General features: G+C 37.7%; 1 protein-coding gene across 3 annotated transcripts in view; it reads right to left on the bottom strand.

The window, feature by feature from the left end:
* Nucleotides 1–20,651, bottom strand: part of sgsm1a (small G protein signaling modulator 1a) — an 80,367-nt gene that overhangs the window by 36,640 nt on the left and 23,076 nt on the right. For all 3 annotated transcript variants that reach the window (XM_062051283.1, XM_062051284.1, XM_062051285.1), the window contains exons 4-6: nt 3,124–3,286; nt 2,873–3,025; nt 2,699–2,766 (exon numbers count right to left, since the gene is read on the bottom strand). In XM_062051283.1, the coding sequence (XP_061907267.1) occupies nt 2,699–2,766; nt 2,873–3,025; nt 3,124–3,286 (384 nt within the window). The remainder of the gene's footprint in view (nt 1–2,698; nt 2,767–2,872; nt 3,026–3,123; nt 3,287–20,651) is intronic.

The following is a 20,651-nucleotide window of genomic DNA, read 5'->3' as shown; positions in this document are numbered from 1 at the left end:
TATAAAATATTTGTTTTGCAAATTTAGATGTCTTTAAATACACATCAACAATTTTGCAACACAATATCATGTCGTTTAGGAATGGCAGTGGTATAACATTGTTGCATTCATGTTAGCATTTAAGATTACTAGCTGTTAATACTCTAGATGCCTGCTAGCAATTACCGCACTAGTTACCAGCTAGTGATTAGCGCACCAGTTCTCAGCTAGCAATCAACAAGCCAGTTGTTAGCTAGCAATTAGCATGTCAGTTGTCAAGTAGTAAATAACAGCTCAAGCTGCTAGCTAGCTATTAGCGCTCTAGTATTTAGCTAGCATTTAGCACATCAGTTGTCAGCCAGCGATTATTGGCCCAGTTCTCAGCTAGCTATTAGCGGCATTATACTATATTATTTGAATATCTTAGTATTGCACAATAACAAGGTACTTTTAGGCGCATTTTTTTCAAAACACAATTTTAGGTAGGTAGGTAGGTAAGGGGTCCACGCTCCATCGCTTCATCAGTTTGGGGGTCCCTTGGCCTGTAAAATGTTGAAGACCCCTGAGCTAAAGTGTTTACAATTCCAGGTAGCGCAATGGCTTAAGCATCAGTCTTCTGTCACAACGGACGTGGTTGGATTTTCATACAACACAAAAATTTAACTAAATCATAATGCAATCTTGAAAAAAACAAGTAAAGTTATTTATTACATTCTGTTAATGTTGTTATTTCGTACAAAAAACAAGTATTGAACAATTTGCAATTTATATTATACCAAAACATGGATGTGATTCCTTCAAACCATGCCCTCAGCCCGTACGCACGCCAGTTATGTTCCACCCACTTCTGAAATCCAAATTTCGACCCTGCCCAGCTGTTAATACTTTTCGGCTTCCCTAAAAGTAGCGTTGCAATTAACACTATGGATGGGAATCCAGTGTATCAATTCCTACAAATCTTTTTAAATTTTTTAAAACCATTCAATTAACACTATGGATGGGAATCCAGTGTATCAATTCCTACAAATCTTTTTACATTTTTTTAAACCATTCCCTTAACGGTTCCAGCGGGTGAGGTTGCATGTTGCGTAATGACGTCAGGCAGCAACATGGCGTTGCCCGGGCAGAAAAAAGTGCACCGAAGTATGCCGACATTTAACAAAAAAAGATTGCAACTATTGCGCAACTTGTAATAAAAAAGGTTGCTATTTCATCAAGAGGAGGACATACGAGCAATATGCTGAAACATTTAAACATACAGTTTGGAGTGTTTTTGAACCACGCCGATCTCATCTCAGCCAGCAGCAGTCATCTGATGTAAATACAACAGGAAGGGATGTCACGGTATGAACATTTCTTATCAAGGTTATTGTGACCAAAATTATCACGGTTGTCATTATTATCGCGGTATTTCTAAATGTGCTCAAAATTTATACTGAAATCATTTAACCAAGTTTTATAAAAAAAAACACAACCCACAAACAACACATTGAAAATTATTTCCTTTGTAGAAGAAACATTGTTGTAGATAAAAACACTGTTTCATGGACCTCAAGTAGAAATTGAATGTGCTTATGAAAGCAACAAAAACATTATAAACAAAGTAATATGTTAGAAAAAAATTATTAAATGTGAACATTGTGGAAGATAGCACTTTATGGACATAAGCGATAAAAAAAAAATTAAAACATATTTAAGAATTTTGCAAGGTGGTACCTGACGGCCATAAGACGTAACTGCACTTTTTGTCCATGTAGATAAAAATAGTGTTCATGTATGAGATCTAGTCTTATACATAGGGCTGCACGATTATGGCGAAAATAATAATTAAGATTATTTTTTATCAATATTGAAATCATGATTATTGATTATTTTAGGTAAAACAGTGTTGGGGTGTAAACGTAATACCATCATGTCATTTGTAATATCAAATAAAAAGGCAATAGATAAACGTTATCCATATATTTAAAGACAAATATTAGTGTTTGGTTCATTAATAGTTAAGTATCAATGTGTCATATTTTTCTCATTACATGATGCCTTTATCTCTATTTTTTACACTTTTAGAGAGGTATTTTTTAAGTTATGTACATTTATATGTACTAAACATACATGTAGATTCAGTATCAGGACAGATCCATTAAGAGTTTGAGCAGAAATATGTTGTATGGTAATTAACTATACACCATAACATATTAACTACATGCTATGTCACATGAATTTACATAATTTTTTAAATAATAAGTTTATGAAATAAAAAAAAACACAAGTAATGTAAAATGGTATTTACTTTTTGATATCAAAATAAAACACTAAGCAGTTTGGCTAATGAAAATCAAGTGTAATAAACAAGCGTTCTCCAACAACACCAACAGTTTGGCCAACAAAAACAAACAGGAGTGGCTCCAGCGCCCCCCGCAACTCCGAAGGGAATAAGCGGTAGAAAATGGATGGATGGATGGGTACCTCTCACATTGAATACATAATCTTCACAGCCTGCGTTCAATTCTATAAGATGACAAAACATTAAAGCTATTATTTATGTTATTTGAACGCTGATACAGTTTGCAGTTAAATAAAGGACGAGTGAGCATCCCAGTAAACAAACTAACTGTAAGACCACCAAAGTCCCACACTTCTATGTACAATGAGACAAATCCATGTTTGTCTGAAGATTCTAGTATGAGGGACACAAGCTTATAAAGTCACAAATATTTACCCAACAAAGAAGCAAGGATGGGTCCGTCTACAGGGTCCATTAGAACAGCTTCTTTCTCGTAATATTTACTAAAAGACAGATAAAGGGAAATGGAATGAGTCAGTAGAAAGAGGACAAAGAGTTCCTGCACACACACGCGCAGAGTTTAATGACATTTCCCTCTTTGTAATGCACCTGCTGTTTTCTACCAAGTAGAGGACGATCTTGTCCAGCACCTTCTCGAAGAGAGCTGTCCGGATCCAGAGGTTCTTGCTGGCCTTTGGAGTGAGGCTGGGGAGACGAGGCATTTTGCGCAAGCTATCTTGGCTTTGCAAGCTTTGGCTTCGTCTGCAAGAAGACATCATAAGTTGCAGAGAAATGACCGAAAGAGACCAACGTTAATGAACAGCAATACATTGTTATTGCATGTTCTGGGTATCTCTCACTTAGTCTCAAAGACTTGATCCAGCTCTTGGGCCTTCTTGCAGAGCTCTTCAGCTGGGGCAAAGCTCTTGCCCACCTTCATGAACAAGGCAGCTATCTTGTTGCTTCGAAGAAAGCCAGCTGCTCTACGTTTTAGCCCATGCAAAACACACGCCTCCACCGCAGCTGTTTGGACACAAGCACAGATTGATAACAAGTACAAACACAACTGTATGTTTCTATAGAAATAACAGATGCTATGAGATTTGTCACAAGAGTGCAGAAGACCTTCATATTAATGGTAAGTGTTTTTATTTAAAATACAATTGAGATAAGAGCTGTCTAAGCGAATTGTTGAGCTTTAAATTGCAAGCAAAAAATTGAGTAACAAGCATTCCCTCCATTTGTTGGCGTAGCAAATGTCACAGTGAACCCCGTAAGATCCAACCAAAACATCTGGTCTTACTCGCTGGCTCTAGCTTACAGATAGAGATGAACATAACTTTTTGAACGAAGAAAGTCAGTGTGACGGGCAGTACTGATAAGAAGAAGCGGATGGTTTTGATTGAAATAAATAAAGAAATCATCAAAAAATGCCCAGGTGTGTAATCGACAAGACCAATCAATAAAAATGTAGTACTGCTAGTCTGCACTATACTGAAGCAAAATGAGTCTAACACCAGCCAAGGATGTTAAAATAATATCTAAACGGTGGACATTTATCTATGAAAGTAGAGAAAAGCTGCTGATGGTGTGTTTGACGGAGAAGCAACTCAAAGGAGGTAGGTAAATACTGTACATTTGTATTACATTACTTCATAAAACTACTGTAGTTGTTTGGAGAACATTTAATTGTATTGCTTTTCATACACATGTATATTATCTAAAAGTTAATTTTTCTTTTTAAAAGGCATGTTACAAATTGTGCTGTTAAATGTATTTAAATTCATTTCAATGGGCAACGTTGATTTGAGATACACATGTTTTGAGATAAGAGCTCAGTAACAGAATGAATGAAGCCTGTAAGTTGAGGTACTACTGTAGCATTACATGGGATCTTGATGAACATTAATGCAATGTCTTTTCCACAGATTTGATATCATAAATGAATTAAAACAGCAGATTAACTGAAACACATATTGTTTCGTGAAGTGAAGTGAAGTGAATTATATTTATATAGCGCTTTTCTCTAGTGACTCAAAGCACTTTTACATAGGGAAACCCAATATCTAAGTTACATTTAAACCAGTGTGGGTGGCACAGGGAGCAGGTGGGTAAAGTGTCTTGCCCAAGGACACAACGGTAGTGACTAGGATGGCGGAAGCGGGGATCGAACCTGGAACCCTCAAGTTGCTGGCACGGCCGCTCTACCAACGGAGCTGTACCGAAATACAGGCCTCATTTACAGTAGTGTTATTTTACAGCACAAACTAAATCATTTGCTTTGAATACACATTTACAACACACACGTTTACTAAACAAGTGGAGTATGGACCTAAAATATATTTTTGGTATTATCATTAATGATTATGCACTTTTAAAATAGTTGTTAATCTTTCATAATAGGTAACATATGCAGTAATATACAGTAGATATAGACATGATATGCTATTGTCATATTGATACGATCAAAATAAGGGTTTCCTCGTCGCAGATTAAGATGAAAATGAGGAAAAGCACAAATTAATATTACTACATGCATTTTTTTGGCTAATTTGTAGTTTTAAAAAAGTATAATCTATACTTCAGTTATAGTATAATCAATAATTGTATCCAAATCCAGTGCAATCCACTTTATTTAGATTGCACTATTAACAACAGCACTATTTCCAGAGTGGTGCACATAAAAAGAAACAATAAAAAGTAATTAAATTAAAAGCATTTATAATACAACAATTAAAATCAAATCAATAAGATAGAATAAAACAACAAAAGACACTGAGGACAACAGGACTCATGCCGATTTAAAAGCCGGAGAATAAAAGTGGGTTTTAGGACAATACTTTAAATTCAACAGCACTTAATTATTAACCATCCATGTTTTTTTTAGCTTCTGGTCTTAATGTTGTGACTGATTGTAAAAGTAGTTTATTTTTGATACTAGTTTAAAAAGCAACATATATTGACACCTACAAAACAATATGATATTGAAGCAATTTCCTAATTTCCTGTTTTTATTTATTTTTTATGACAAAATACCATTAAGGGCCTGATATACTAAAATGTAATAGCACACGCAAAGCTGATCTACTCTAAGTGTGCACAGTGGATGGTGTCTCTTTAGTGAGCAGAGTAATGACCGCAATCAATCAATCAATTTAGCTACTCTGTCCTCACGAATATGCAGAATACATGCCGATCATCTGAACGCCCACAAAACTGGGAGGAGAAGATGCAAATATAATTATGCTGCACACGGAGTTTGATTTATCAAGACCAAAACTCAACAGCATTTTGTTTTTATAGCACGTCTAAAAAAGTATATGCAACTGACAGTTACGCACACGGCTGTGAGAAAGGAGGCGATAGTGCTGCAGCTCGTTCCTATGTATGCTTGCTAACCTACATTGACTGTCAAAAATAAAAGTATCAGACACATTGTCTAATCATCGATTTCATGTTATGATTTAATAGCTGGTGGATAAGTTAAGGGGATGATTAAAACAAATTCAAATGATGCGTTTTTGTGTCTGCTGATGTTTTTTTCATATCGAAAATATATTATTCACATATTTCCTATGTGAAAAAACTTCTTACAACATGCATTTTCTTGCATATTCTTCTTCACATCTGCAGTTAGTGCCGCAGCCTCTCTCCCATTTTCATTGTAGATGCACCGCAGGACTGTTTTTAAAATGCCTACAAAAAGTGGCGCATTTCTGCTGCTTGTTTAAAAACACAGCTAAACACAACAAGTAGGAGCATTATAGCATGGATGTGCAGTAAATTATCTAGTGCAGGGGTGTCAAACTCATTTTAGCTCAGGGGCCGCATGGACGAAAATCTGTGCACACGCGGGCCCATCCATCCATCCATCCATCTTCTTCCGCTTATCCGAGGTCGGGTCGCGGGGGCAGCAGCCTAAGCAGGGAAGCCCGACCTCCCTCTCCCCAGCCACTTCTTCCAGCTCTTCCCGGGGGATCCCGAGGCGTTCCCAGGCCAGCCGGGAGACATAGTCTTCCCAACGTGTCCTGGGTCTTCCCCGTGGCCTCCTACCGGTCGGACGTGCCCTAAACACCTCCCTAGGGAGGCGTTCGGGTGGCATCCTGACCAGATGCCCGAACCACCTCATCTGGCTCCTCTCGATGTGGAGGAGCAGCGGCTTTACTTTGAGCTCCCCCCGGATGGCAGAGCTTCTCACCCTATCTCTAAGGGAGAGACCCGCCACCCGGCGGAGGAAACTAATTTCGGCCGCTTGTACCCATGATCTTGTCCTTTCGGTCATAACCCAAAGCTCATGACCAAAGGTGAGAATGGGAACGTAGATCAACCGGACTATGCGGGCTGGACTATTAAAATCATGGCATTAAAACAAAAAAAATAAAGACAACTTCAGATGGTTTTCTTTGGCCAAAAATAGAACAAACACTTCCTGAAAATATTACAATAAAAATATAGAAAAAAATACCGGCTGAGTTAAAGTTTAGATCCATGAACGAAAGAAGAAAGTAAATGAACGTTTATAACTAAATAAGTTTACATATGCATAAAAACTAGTTATTTCCTTTGTATTATTTTTTAAAATGAATTAAGTAATTTTTATGACAACCTTTTTCCAAAACACAATATAGAATGTGAGATAACAGGATAATGCATACATTTATCATTTGTTTTCAAAACGGTTACAAAAAAGTTGGACCCCAAAAATTTACTTTGGGGCCCCATTTTGAAGATTCATAGCGCCAACACTGATGGAGTATCGGTGCGTGCAAAACAGCAGCAGGCGGCTGTAGCCTGCGGGCCGGTTGTAATTCTAATCAAATATCATCCCAGGGGCCATAGATAATTCATTCGCGGGCCGGATCTGGCCCACGGGCCTTGACTTTGACACTTAACATCTAGTGTCTCTGTGATGAAAGCCCCACATAGAACACACAACAATCTCAATTAAATAGGGCGGTCTGCACCACTTTTCAATTGTACACACAGTCTTAGTGGATCACACGCTCAATAATTGTACACATAATTTTATTGTTTGCACACACTGTTTGGAGCATGGTATTTGGATCTTAGTAAATCAGGTCTTAAGTGTACTGTGGACAGAACCCATCATGTGTCTGGTTGTTCATTAAATTGTAGCGTTACATGTTTTTTCTCTTGCTGTAAAATGACAACTATAATTAATAGCATCCACATATTCATCTTTGGAGTTTATCCAAACATCCTGGGGCAGACACATGATAACACACTTGCACAATTACTAGACTAAGCAGAAAAGAAGACCGCCCTCTGCTCGCAGGCCGACGTGGCAGCGCCTGTAGCTCTGTTGACATTTGAGTTCCCTTCAGGACTAATCCTGTGGCTCTGTTCGCATGGGGTCACATGGAAGGCCGTGGTTCCCATGGCAACCCCTGTTGATAGAGCGATGAAGCTTTGGAGAGGCAAAAGCGAGCAGAGGGAAGGTGGTAGGGGGGGACTCATCAGCATCACAATCTATGTTTCCATCATCCTGCATCATTTAAACATATCTCCTCATCTACTGCATCCTTCCACTATTTAAATCTGCACCAGTCAATTTCTATGCCGCCGCTACAACCACAGTGGCTCCAGGCAAGGGTTAACTTTATTGACGCCAATGAAAGTGTCAGTTCACACAAAATACGCCTTCATAAGCAAGTCTGCATCAATCTTGATCTCATCTTTTCTTTGCCTCTTTGCACAGTGTCCATATTACGCCAAGACAAACTGCAAGCCTTTGCAAATGATCATCGATGCTGACTATCCTCAGATAACATTCATACAGTTAGGTGATGACATAATCATTTATCTATAACAACACAACCGTGCATTTTTCCGAGCATAGCTTCTGACAGACAGTTCGGTTTCTCAACCAAAAGCAAAACCATGCAGCGTATCGATAATACCACCCTAAATAATTCAACCTGAAGCCATTCAACACTGGTCACATCATTTATTTTCATGCCATGCTCCATCTATTGCAGCTAGATGGATCTGTCTTCTACTGCACAGCTGATCAAAGTAGCCATGATATTAGAAACTAATTGGTCCCCTGAGAGTTGGATGAGCTCCTCTCCCATTTGTTCAAATCTAGCCTACACAGACCACAACCAAAAAGGGTAGTAACAAGAGACACTGTGAGATGGCAAGAGGAGCAGGAGGAAGGTGGCTGACAACAAAACGGAGCATGGAAAGTGGTTTTCGCCAGCTGCTTGGTATCCATTAAGGTAAATGGCAGTCGAGGCAAAAGGGACATGTTAGGCTTTTAAAAGATCTAGAGGAACATACTGTACATACTGAGAGCAAATAAACTTGATGACACCATTAACACACAAAACTAAAACCTGCGGCATTAAATATAAAACACATTCAATTGAAGAGACGCGCAATCATTACCTCATGAAAACTGTAAAAAGACATGTGAAAAGAGCAGTTTGAAGATTAGCATATCCAATACCATAGGTTAATTTCTTATAAGATTGGATAGCGTAGTGTATTCTCTCACACCTTATAAAAATTATTTTATATGAATCTGCAGAAAAACGTTCAAGCTAGTTAATTTCATTTCCTTTTAGCGCCTTTTTTTCCCTGTCCCTAATGTGTTCATTGGTGTGAAATAAGTATTAGATTGAATTAAATGTCCTATCTGTTCTGACATCTGTTGGGGAATAAGGCAAATTATAACTTTCATTTCTAACCATTTTTTATTGTGAAGTTGGCTACCACAACACCTACAATGTGAGTAGTAAGTGTGCCATTATAGTCTTACACCAATGTCGAGTTGACAGGCTATTAGAGACCAAATAAAACCTTAGTTTCTCTGCATTTTGACTTAAATTGATCTCCTACATAGGCAAATAACTACTTAATGATAATCAGGATGGATACCTGAGTCAAAAATGAGTGAACAAATATAAAAAATAGTTAGTAAGAAACAAGACTTCAGGATAGTCACATTACTTGTTTTATGTCGCCACACAACATTAAAGGGAAAATCTAAATTTGATTGTTTAAAAATAACATAGTAACTTTATCATCAAATTTAAATCATTGTACATAATGCATTTTTAAAAGAGACTAAACACGTTCCCTTATTGCTCATTGTTTATGTATTTTTTTTTTTTTTACCTTTGCCAGCACAGGGTTTGCCTGTCAGTTCGTTAGTTAGCCACATAATTAAAAAAGTTATGGGCAAATTTTCAGTAATTTTTCAGGAAATGTCCATAACAGGAAAATTATTAAATTTTGGGGCTGATCTTAATCATTTCTACTATGTTACCTTACAGTTATGGTACAAGGATAAACGTCTGTGTGTCTGTTCACTATGTTTATTTAATTTTGTTGTAAAACAAAAGTGCACAGCTGCTGACACTGATGCAAAAAGTGAACCCTCTTGCAGCCTGTTTGGAAGTGACAGAAAATCAATCATAGTTTATTTGTATAGCCCTCATTAACAAGTGCCTAAACGGGCTTCACAAACCACAACGACATCCCCTGATCTGAACCCACATCGAACAAATGCCAGTTTAATTTTTCCTTCTATTAATTACCTCCGCCAAGATGTAATGTATTTGCTGGGTTTTTGTCTGTCTGCTTGTTAGTAAAGGCTGGTACAACCCTGAAAAAATTCTAATTCGGAAGAGATATGATTGAACAAAATCGAAGAATAAGCAAAGCAACCACCAAAGCACAAATGGAAAAACAAGCAATGTAGAAAATTAAGATAGAATGATGGTGGTCATGGGCCACTTTTAAAAAAACAAAAGACTGTGAAAAAAATTATGAATAGGGCATAAACACAGACTTTATAATCTACTGAGCGAGTTTGAGGTGAGTGTGTTTTTAACAAAGTAGCCGCAATGCTTTTTTAGCTTCGGGGTACCACTAGATCAGTGGTTCTTAACCTTGTTGGAGGTACCGAACCCCACCAGTTTCATATGCGCATTCACTGAACCCTTCCTTAGTGAAAAATAAAATGTTGCTTTTTTTCAAATTCAAGACAAAGTTATATGTTTTTTTGCTGGTGCACAAAATGAACCGTGCATGAACATCCCCTTGTTCAAAGAACAAAACCAACACAGTGCATGAACTCACAACAAATTACACACCTGCAAATCAGTGTGACTTCTGCTGTTGCCTTTGAGAGACCAGTTCAGATATGCGTGACTTCACTTTGGCAAGTGCCACTCTCATGTCATTTTCACAGCAAAGTATGTTCCTTTTCTTCGTTTTTTTGTCCAGCATCCTTGAAAGGGATTGCTCGCAAAGATATTTTTAGACTAGACTTCCTTTTTTATTGTCATTCAAATTTGAACTTTACAGCACAGATAAGAACGAAATTTCGTTACATAAACCCATGGTAGTGCAGGATTAAAAAGCAATAAGGTGCATATATAAATAAATAAATATTTATAAATGATATATAAATATATATATATATAAACTAAATAAATATATATAAATATATATAAATAAATAAATAGATTACTGTGCAGATAAATATATTGCACTTTTCCACATGCGTCCACGTTTATGGATGTATGTTATATTGTCTTTTTTATTCCAGCGAGTTAATCCATTTTGGGGGGAGTTGAGGGGATAATTTAATTATGATGCGTTCAAGAGTCTTACGGCTTGAGGGAAGAAGCTGTTACAGAACCTGGAGGTTCTGCTTCGGAGGCTGCGGAACCTCTTTCTAGAGTCCAGCAGTGAAAACAGTCCTTGGTGGGGGTGGGAGGAGTCTTTGCAGATTTTCTGAGCCCTGGTCAGGCAGCGGCTTTTTGCGATCTCCTGGATAGGAGGAAGAGGAGTCCTGATGATCTTTTCCGCCGTCCTCACCACTCTCTGAAGAGACTTCCAGTCTGAGGCATTGCAGGCTCCAGTCCAGACAGAGATGCTGTTGGTCAGCAGGCTCTCTATAGTGCCTCTGTAGAATGTGGTGAGAATGGGGGGAGGGAGCTGTGCTCTTTTCATCCGATGCAAAAAGTGCATGCGCTGCTGAGCTCTTTTTACAAGAGCTCCGGTGTGTAGGGACCAGGTTATATTGTCAGTTATCTGCACCCCCAGGAACTTGGTGCTGCTTACTATCTCCACCGCTGTGCCGTTGATGTAGAGTGGAGCGTGGCTGGACTGGTGCTTCCTGAAGTCAACGATGATCTCCTTGGTCTTGTTGACAAGCAATAACTGATCCCATGTTTACATCTTATTGTGCAACATGGGAATGTTTTAGTGGGAACTAAATGTGATATCTGAAAGGGGTACAAATTATTTCCAAAGCAGGAACCCCACCCAGACATACAATACAAGTACACAGCTCTTGAAAAACAATATTTTTTTGTGATTGTCATTGTAAGTGGGCCAAAACACTTATACTAGAAAATAATATCATGGAAATGACTTCTGTCATTTGATTATAATAATAAAACATTTAACTTGTTATTTAGTCAGGTTTGGGACAGGTGTGCAGCAGGTGTGGCTAAAGTGCCTGTGCACGTCTGACGTCGCTCACATGTGCTCCACTGAATGCTCAAGGAGTTTTTGCGTTTGCTCACGCATATGGAAAATTAGAGGGAACATTGTTTGTAGGTATCCATAATACGCCGATAGGGAGAAGTTTTTATTTACACGATGAGTCGGATGTGTCTTGACCTCCGCAGCGGAGGCTTCGCCGAACCCCTGAGGCCAACTCACCGAACCCCTAGGGTTCGATCGAACCCAGGTTAAGAACCACTGCACTAGATGAAGCCACTGGTGTATTCAGTGTCTTCTTATTTTCTGGCAGATGGGTAGGCCGCGTCAAATAAATAAATAAACGTATGGGAAACACTGACCTTTTATGCAAACGAGTGTAATATGGCTAAGTGATCAGTAACTGCTTCCATGAAATGACTTCCTTTTGCATCTGTCATCATCACCACACATGTTTAGATATTGTAAGTTTACTGTATGGTTTTAACAGTGGTTCATTAACTACCGTCTATACTTGAATGGCAGCTAAAAATGTCAAAACATTACTATTGATGCTCGTCAGATGGCAACAGCACGACTTGAATTAACTTGAAATATGAACAAAGGTCAACAAGCGTCACAAAATCAATTGTAATCGACCTTAACGTGGAAACTGGAGCCCTTTTCTAAATGACTGAGAGAAGGCGTACACCCTGGACAGTTACCTAGTCAATTGTAGGGCACTTAGAAGGTCCACTGTAGTAAACATATCAGCTCGTGCAGCCTAAGCTTCAAATGACTCAGTGTGAACTCCACAAATAAATCATGTTTGGTTTGAACCAAACAGCTTGCACATCGGCAGCGTCTCTCCCACACGCACGATAATAATACCATGCTTCACTGGCACCATTTGCTGAAAACAAAAAACACTTTAAAAGCCTTTTGTTAGACGCAAACACACTTACAAATGTGTTAAATGCAGACTGTACTTTAAGTTAAAACAAATGTTGGACCCTACTAAGGATCTCCAATGAAAGGGCAGTATTGTTGCAGCTCATTTTGTCTACACTGTGTTTTATACAGTATAACAAATTCTTATCTTTCAAAGAAACTGATCAGCAAAGCTCTTTAACATTTAATTCTATAGACTTTTTGATGTTAAGATGAATACATACCTTGTCAAATTGTGTATTAGATGTAGCAGACGTTAGATAATATATGACAGACCCAAGAAGACACTGGCCAAATAACGAGACTGAGTGCCAGTAAAAACAAGCGTCATCTACACAGAGAAGTGTTATAGATTTGTCAATAGCCAGTACAACAAGCCCTTTTCACATGTGCCACTTTGACATATGGGTGCAGGATAAGCTCAGAAGTAATTACTAACATTAATTGCGAGAGAGCTTGGCAGTGTGTATCCTGCCAAAGCAGAAATAAACCAACTGTTTTATGGATATCAAAAAGTTACATCAGGATATTGATATCTTATGACCAGGGTCATATATTTAAAAAAGTAAATAATTGAAATGTTTACTTTTGTAGATTTAAAACGTATCTGTACCTTTTAAATTAATTAATAAGCCTGTTTAACTACATTAGGGTGGAGTCTGACGGACACAGTCACTCGTCTTCCTGGGGTCCATCACACTCTGTGCCTGAAATATGCTCATTATCACTGTATTGTCCTAAAGAAATATCAATGACAAGGCACAACTCTATATATTTATCAGATTGTATATTTATTAACAGCTCCAAATCAAATGAAGATTTAAATCAAGCAAAAATATTATACACACCATTATATAAAAATGTCTGGATTGATAGTCTTGTTTTCTGTTTTGTGTATTATTTCCTGTCAGACTCTTAATTTGGATATTTCCATTTCCTGTTTTGGAAGCCGCTTAATTTGCACTGCTGGGGCAGATGTGTGAAATTAGTAAACAGCGCTATTTAAAGTGAGCTGCAACATTTGCTAATCGCTGGATCATTTCATGTGTTTTCTGCTACGCTATGTGAGTTTTGGACCCCGTTGTTGTTCATATTCTTAATTGTTCTGACTCAGCCTTTTTTTTCTTGCTCTATAGACTTGTGTACATTCCTTTGGCACAGATTTGGGGCCACATTGTGAGAAAAAAATGTGTCTGGGGCCTGTGTGTATCAATAAATAAATAAATAAATGAATACATACACACACACACACACATTAATATACACACACACACACACATTAATATATATATATATATATATATATATATATATATATATATATATATATATATATATATATATATATATATATATATATATATATATATATATATATATATATATATATATATATATATATATATATATATATATATCTGCTGTACAGTATGTGTGCTCGGGTCCCTTTTTTCAGGAACACTAATACAAAAACTCACAATAATGTCTGATTTAATGCTAAAACCGTTATGACAAACCACCTAAAAAAACGGAAAGGAATTTCAATTTTTTTTACTGAATGAGACATCCAGAATGTACAAACCCCGTTTCCATATGAGTTGGGAAATTGTGTTAGATGTAAATATAAACGGAATACAATGATTTGCAAATCCTTTTCAACCCATATTCAATAGAATGCACTACAAAGACAAGATATTTGATGTTCAAACTCATAAACTTTATTTTTTTTTTGCAAATAATAATTAACTTAGAATATCCTGGCTGCAACACGTGCTAAAGTAGTTGGGGAAGGGCATGTTCACCACTGTGTTATATGGCCTTTCCTTTTAACAACACTCAGTAAACGTTTGGGAACTGAGGAGACACATATTTTAAGCTTCTCAGGTGGAATTCTTTCCCATTCTTGCTTGATGTACAGCTTAAGTTGTTCAACAGTCCGGGGGTCTCCGTTGTGGTATTTTAGGCTTCATAATGCGCCACATATTTTCAATGGGAGACAGGTCTGGACTATAGGCAGGCCAGTCTAGTACCCGCACTCTTTTACTATGAAGCCACGTTGATGTAACACATGGCTTGGCATTGTCTGGCTGAAATAAGGAGGGGCGTCCATGGTAACGTTGCTGGGATGGCAACATATGTTGCTCCAAAACCTGTATGTACCGTTCAGCATTAATGGCGCCTTCACAGATGTGTAAGTTACCCATGTCTTGGGCACTAATACACCCCCATAGCATCACAGATGCTGGCTTTTCAACTTTGCGCCTATAACAATCCGGATGGTGCTTTTCCTCTTTGGTCCGGAGGATACGACGTCCACAGTTTCCAAAAACAATATGAAATGTGGACTCGTCAGACCACAGAACACTTTTCCACTTTGTATCAGTCCATCTTAGATGAGCGCAGGCCCAGCGAAGCCGACGGCGTTTCTGGGTGTTGTTGATAAACGGTTTTCGCCTTGCATAGGAGAGTTTTAACTTGCACTTACAGATGTAGCGACCAACTGTAGTTACTGACAGTGGGTTTCTGAAGTGTTCCTGAGCCCATGTGGTGATATCCTTTACACACTGATGTCACTTGTTGATGCAGTACAGCCTGAGGGATCGAAGGTCACGGGCTTAGCTGCTTACGTGCAGTGATTTCTCCAGATTCTCTGAACCCTTTGATGATATTACGGACCGTAGATGGTGAAATCCCTATATTCCTTGCAATAACTGGTTGAGAAAGGTTTTTCTTAAACTGTTCAACAATTTGCTCACGCATTTGTTGACAAAGTGGTGACCCTCGCCCCATCCTTGTTTGTCAATGACTGAGCATTTCATAGAATCTACTTTTATACCCAATCATGGCACCCACCTGTTCCCAATTTGCCTGTTCACCTGTGGGATGTTCCAAATAAGTGTTTGATGAGCATTCCTCAACTTTATCAGTATTTATTGCCACCTTTCCCAACGTCTTTGTCACGTGTTGCTGGCATCAAATTCTAAAGTTAATGATTATTTGCACAAAAAAAAAAATGTTTATCAGTTTGAACATCAAATATGTTGTCTTTGTAGCATATTCAACATAATATGGGTTAAAAATGATTTGCAAATCATTGTATTCCGTTTATATTTACATCTAACACAATTTCTCAACTCATATGGAAACGGGGTTTGTACAAGAAAATAAAGAATGTTGGATTTACAATATTACCTATGAACCATAAAACACTGACTGTTAAGAACATATGAACATCGCTCCTCTTTCACTTCTCTGACCAACACTTCGGTCGACATCTTTTACAATCAAGCAAAACACAACAAAAATGCAACAAACCCAGCGAAATATGGATGCAAAATGGTAAAAAAACCCACCAACAATCTGATATAAAATCACTTTTCTGCAGAATTTTGTTGTTAAAATCTGCTTCCACGTCTGTCCCTGACACCCGTCACTCTTGGGCCAGCCGCTCTGTAAACAAACCCAGCCCACTTTGCTCTGTGCCTCGACTGCCTCAAGCGGCTGCGAGGTAGATTACCGTAATAACCCGTATATCACTCAAAAGCGCAGATTCCAACCATTGAAATATTTTCTATAGTTCAAGACCTACGGTAATTTGAATGCAGCACTTCACATCATAATGGCGGCAACAGTTTTGATGTTAAAGGTCTAAGAAAATTGTTTTGAAACGTCCGGCAGGCCGGATTGAAAATCTTAACGGGCCGTATGCGTCCCACTGGCCGTATTTTGCCTATAGGTCTGCTTTTAGCGAGTCTCCACAAGCCACCAGCCATGCTTCTAAGCCAACCTGCCTTCTTGTTTTAATTTTTGTGTTCCCATTGAGCTTGTTTTTTTCTTACAATTGCTGTGTTGCATCTACGTGACCTAGAGGCACTTTCAGGTGTGACTTGGTGTTTAAATATTCCATACGGCTAACTGCTTATTTATGACGCTGCTAGGTATCATGCAGCCGTCATGTCATTGCTTTATAGGGCAACGTCACAAGCTTTTATAGTGCAGTGTGACACCACGTTGACACAGTACCTAAAGCTCTGGTGAAATTGAAACTCCTGGCAAGTCTTGTTTGACTGTTGCATCATTGTTGTCTTTTCGATCAAATCCATCTATCGGGCCAGCTGGGTCATCTTACTCCATCTTGCTGGTCTTTTATGCTTCCGTCAGTGTCAAAACAGAAAGGTTTGGCTTGTCTTGATGAAATGTTCTTACATAAATAATTTAGTTACTGCCGTCCACATGTTTTTATTGTTGATAGCCCACATAATAATATTTATAAGACTATACAGTGGTGCCTTGATATACAAGGCCAAGCTCTTAATCCAAAATGTTAACACCTTAAATAAATCTTACCCATTAAAATGCCATTAATCTGTTCTAGGTTCCTAAAAAACACCATGATTTTAACATGCAACATACTTTTAACAGTCCCTCCAGAGGTTTGCGATGTTATGATTGCACCAATTCACGTACATTCAACCAACCCTTGCAAATTATGCACGGCCTTGCAACTTTGTCCAATGCCTGTAACTTCCCCGCAAATTTTGGTTTCACTTTCACCAATCAAATTTGACTCTGAGTGAGGGTACTATATGCCGGTACTTGAAAACGGTACTATACTGCCTTTGAAAAACACCAGTAGTTTTTTAAATCCTCATGCTGCCGTGCAGCGGTGACAAACAGAGCCGAGGAGCATGTTGAGTGTGTCTGCACGCACACACTCACAGAGCACACAAGGAGAAACAGTGTGGAGAATAAAAATGGCAAATTAGGGCAATTTTACTGGTTTGCGTGAAGCGCAATAGGAAGGTATTTGGACTTCAATACTATCAATAAAGATGATGCTTTAAACACGGAAGTGCCACATTGCAAGTGCTGCTTTAAAACATGCCTCGCCAAAGGTGGCATGATTATAGGATTACAATCTTTTCGTTAAACTTAGCAAAATAATTTATTAACGAGCAGTCAGATCAACAGGAAATCGAGTTAACAAGCTCCGCTCTTATCTGTGTAGTTTCAGCCATAGCATTGTTTTTACTATTTACTAATGATTGTATTTGTCTTAAATCACAGACCAAGAGTGGCAACCATAAATCATAAAGCATAATGTCAATAAAGCTTTCTACTGTATTCTAATCTAATCCTACATTATGGCAGTCTATATTGTAGGGGTGTGGGAAAAAATCGATTCGAATTCGAAACGCGATTCTCACGTTGTGCGATTCATAATCGATTCTCATTTTAAAAAAATCTATTTTTGTTTTATTTATTTATTTATATTTAATATTTATTTATTTATTGTTTTTATTTTTCATTTATCAATCCAACAAAACAATACACAGCAATACCATAACAATGCAATCCAATTCCAAAACCAAACCCGACCCAGCAACACTCAGAACTGCAATAAACAGAGCAATTGAGAGGAGACACAAACAAGACACAGAACAAACCAAAAGTAGTGAAACAAAAATTAATATTATCAACAACAGTATCAATATTAGTTACAATTTCAACATAGCAGTGATTAAAAATCCCTCATTGACATTATCACTAGACATTTATAAAAAAATTTTTAAAAAAGAACAATAGTGTCACAGTGCCTTACACTTGCATCGCATCTCATAAGCTTGACAACACACTGTGTCCAATATTTTCACAAAGATAAAAAAAGTCATATTTTTGGTTCATTTAATAGTTAAAACAAATTTACATTATTGCAATCAGTTGATAAAACATTGTCCTTTACAATTATATAAGCTTTTTACAAAAATCTACTACTCTGCTTGCATGTCAGCAGACTGGGGTAGATCCTGCTGAAATCCTACGTATTGAATGAATAGAGAATCGTTTTGAATCGGGAAAAAAAATAGTTTTTGAATCGAGAATCGTGTTGAATTGAAAACAAATCGATTTTGAATCGAATCGTGACCCCAAGAATCGATATTGAATCGAATCGTGGGACACCCAAAGATTCACAGCCCTACTATACTGTTATATATCACATTGTAAATTGTTCTTTGAGTGCAACAAGAAAAGCCCCATTTTTATTTTAACCTTCCAAAATTGTTCTTGAGTGCAATAAGAACCATATGCTTAACATATCTTAAGTTTTTTTGTTGAAATGAAGCCAAAAATGTTTTTTTTTTGTGGTCCCCTAGTATTAAAATGTATTATGATACCGGTACTGGGACAACCCTACTCTGAGCAGCACTCAAATGCGCACATCAACTGTTTAATCAAAACTTATGTTTGTTTCTTGTTTAGACGAAATAAAAACAGTAAATTGTAACAATATATCAACTCCTTATTGCTCAAACAGCACAATTGTCGTATTCTCGCACAGGTCCGACCTACTTACGGTTTCTATATACAAGCCTCTGTATATAGCTAGCTATCTTTCAAAAACTATTCCTTTTAAGAGTGTATAAATTAACTCGATCTCATTTTAAATATTTTTTCATCATTGCTTATATATTTGCCTCTAAACCTTTCAAAATACGCCCAAATGCGCACGGATGCAGGTAAATAAACAGTAGCCTAATGGGAGTCTAGCCCATCGCCTGAAACACCAGAAGGTCATGCGATTGCAACCCAGCAATCCAGGTAAGGCATTAAGAACAGATGATTTGCGATGCTGACCTACCAAAGAGGCGGCATTTACTTCACCGAGATGACGTGTGATGATATTTAGCCCTATGACAGAAAATTGTAAACAACACGCAGGGATGGTGTGAAATAGAATAGAATAAACAGAAGGCTTTATTGTCATCAACCGTAAGAGCATGACAAACTCTGATAACTGTGGACATTCCACATGGAGTCCACTATGCCTACAGTATGCTGGAGTTTGTGAGCACCTAGTGGTGTTTAATTCTGTAATTAAAGTATAATAATAACATTATCAGTTCAAATTAATTAAAACAGTAGAGTAATTTGACAATGAGCTTTGAATATGAGCTTTTACTTCTACCTTGTTTATACTTTTAAAGCAGCAGTAAGTAACTTTTCAACCATCCATCCTTCATAAAATATTTTCATAACTTTTGGGATGATACATGGACTTACAACTAGTTGAATGACACCTCTGTCATGGCCTGAAGTGGTTTGTATCTCTTTCACTGGCACTAAGCAACTTTGAGTAGGGTGGCAGGAACCCTGCCCCACAAAAAACTACAAATGAGCAGACTGCTTTACGGCATACGTCACGCTCCCTTTCCCCATTCATTAAAAAGACGGAAGTCGATGTGAATGCCTCCATCTGCCCCAATACATTCTTGGTAGCAGCGTCATGTTTGTAGTGCAATCCAAAATCATTTCTTGATAGTGTTTGCTATTTAACGTCAGCATAGCCATTTGAGACGTAATATTTGTGCCAATATCACAGCGGACAACATGTCAGTTTGACGCTATATGCGCTAGTCTTCATGGGAAATGTGGTCTCCATTTTGGCAAAACACCACCGCTTTGGTCCACTGGCACCGCCAAAATCAACCAAAACTGAAAATTCTTAAATGGGGCTTTAAGGCTGTGCGACATCGAAGGAGTAAAACATCAATACTGTAATTGTTTTTCAATTTCTGTTAAGATCCTGTGCTTTTTGATGTTGAACTTACAGGTAACACTTAAAAATTGATAACAATTTTACAATTCAAAGTTTAAGGCCTAAGAACATCACATCTTTAGCCACAACTTGATGAAAGAGCTGCTGCGAATTTAGGCATTTTAGGCCGCAACAATCACAAAAAAAGCCAGCAAAATCCTGGAGGGACTGTTTTTAAGAAAAAAACAACAACTTCTTGATAACCAATATTGTGTTAAAAATATATACTGTACATACACATAATACAATAGAATCAGTGGTGATTGCTGAAAGACTGCAAGAGAAGCTCAGCCTCCCCTTTAATGTAAAAAAAAAGCGATCAAATATGTACTTTTTTGTTCACATTTTTGTTATTACTATTTGTTATTATTGAATAAT

The sequence above is a fragment of the Entelurus aequoreus genome, linkage group LG06 (assembly GCF_033978785.1).
Source record: "Entelurus aequoreus isolate RoL-2023_Sb linkage group LG06, RoL_Eaeq_v1.1, whole genome shotgun sequence".
In the NCBI taxonomy this organism is placed as follows: domain Eukaryota; kingdom Metazoa; phylum Chordata; class Actinopteri; order Syngnathiformes; family Syngnathidae; genus Entelurus; species Entelurus aequoreus.
The sequence above is the reverse complement of the archived record's forward strand: the minus strand, read 5'-3'. Positions and strand labels throughout refer to the sequence as shown.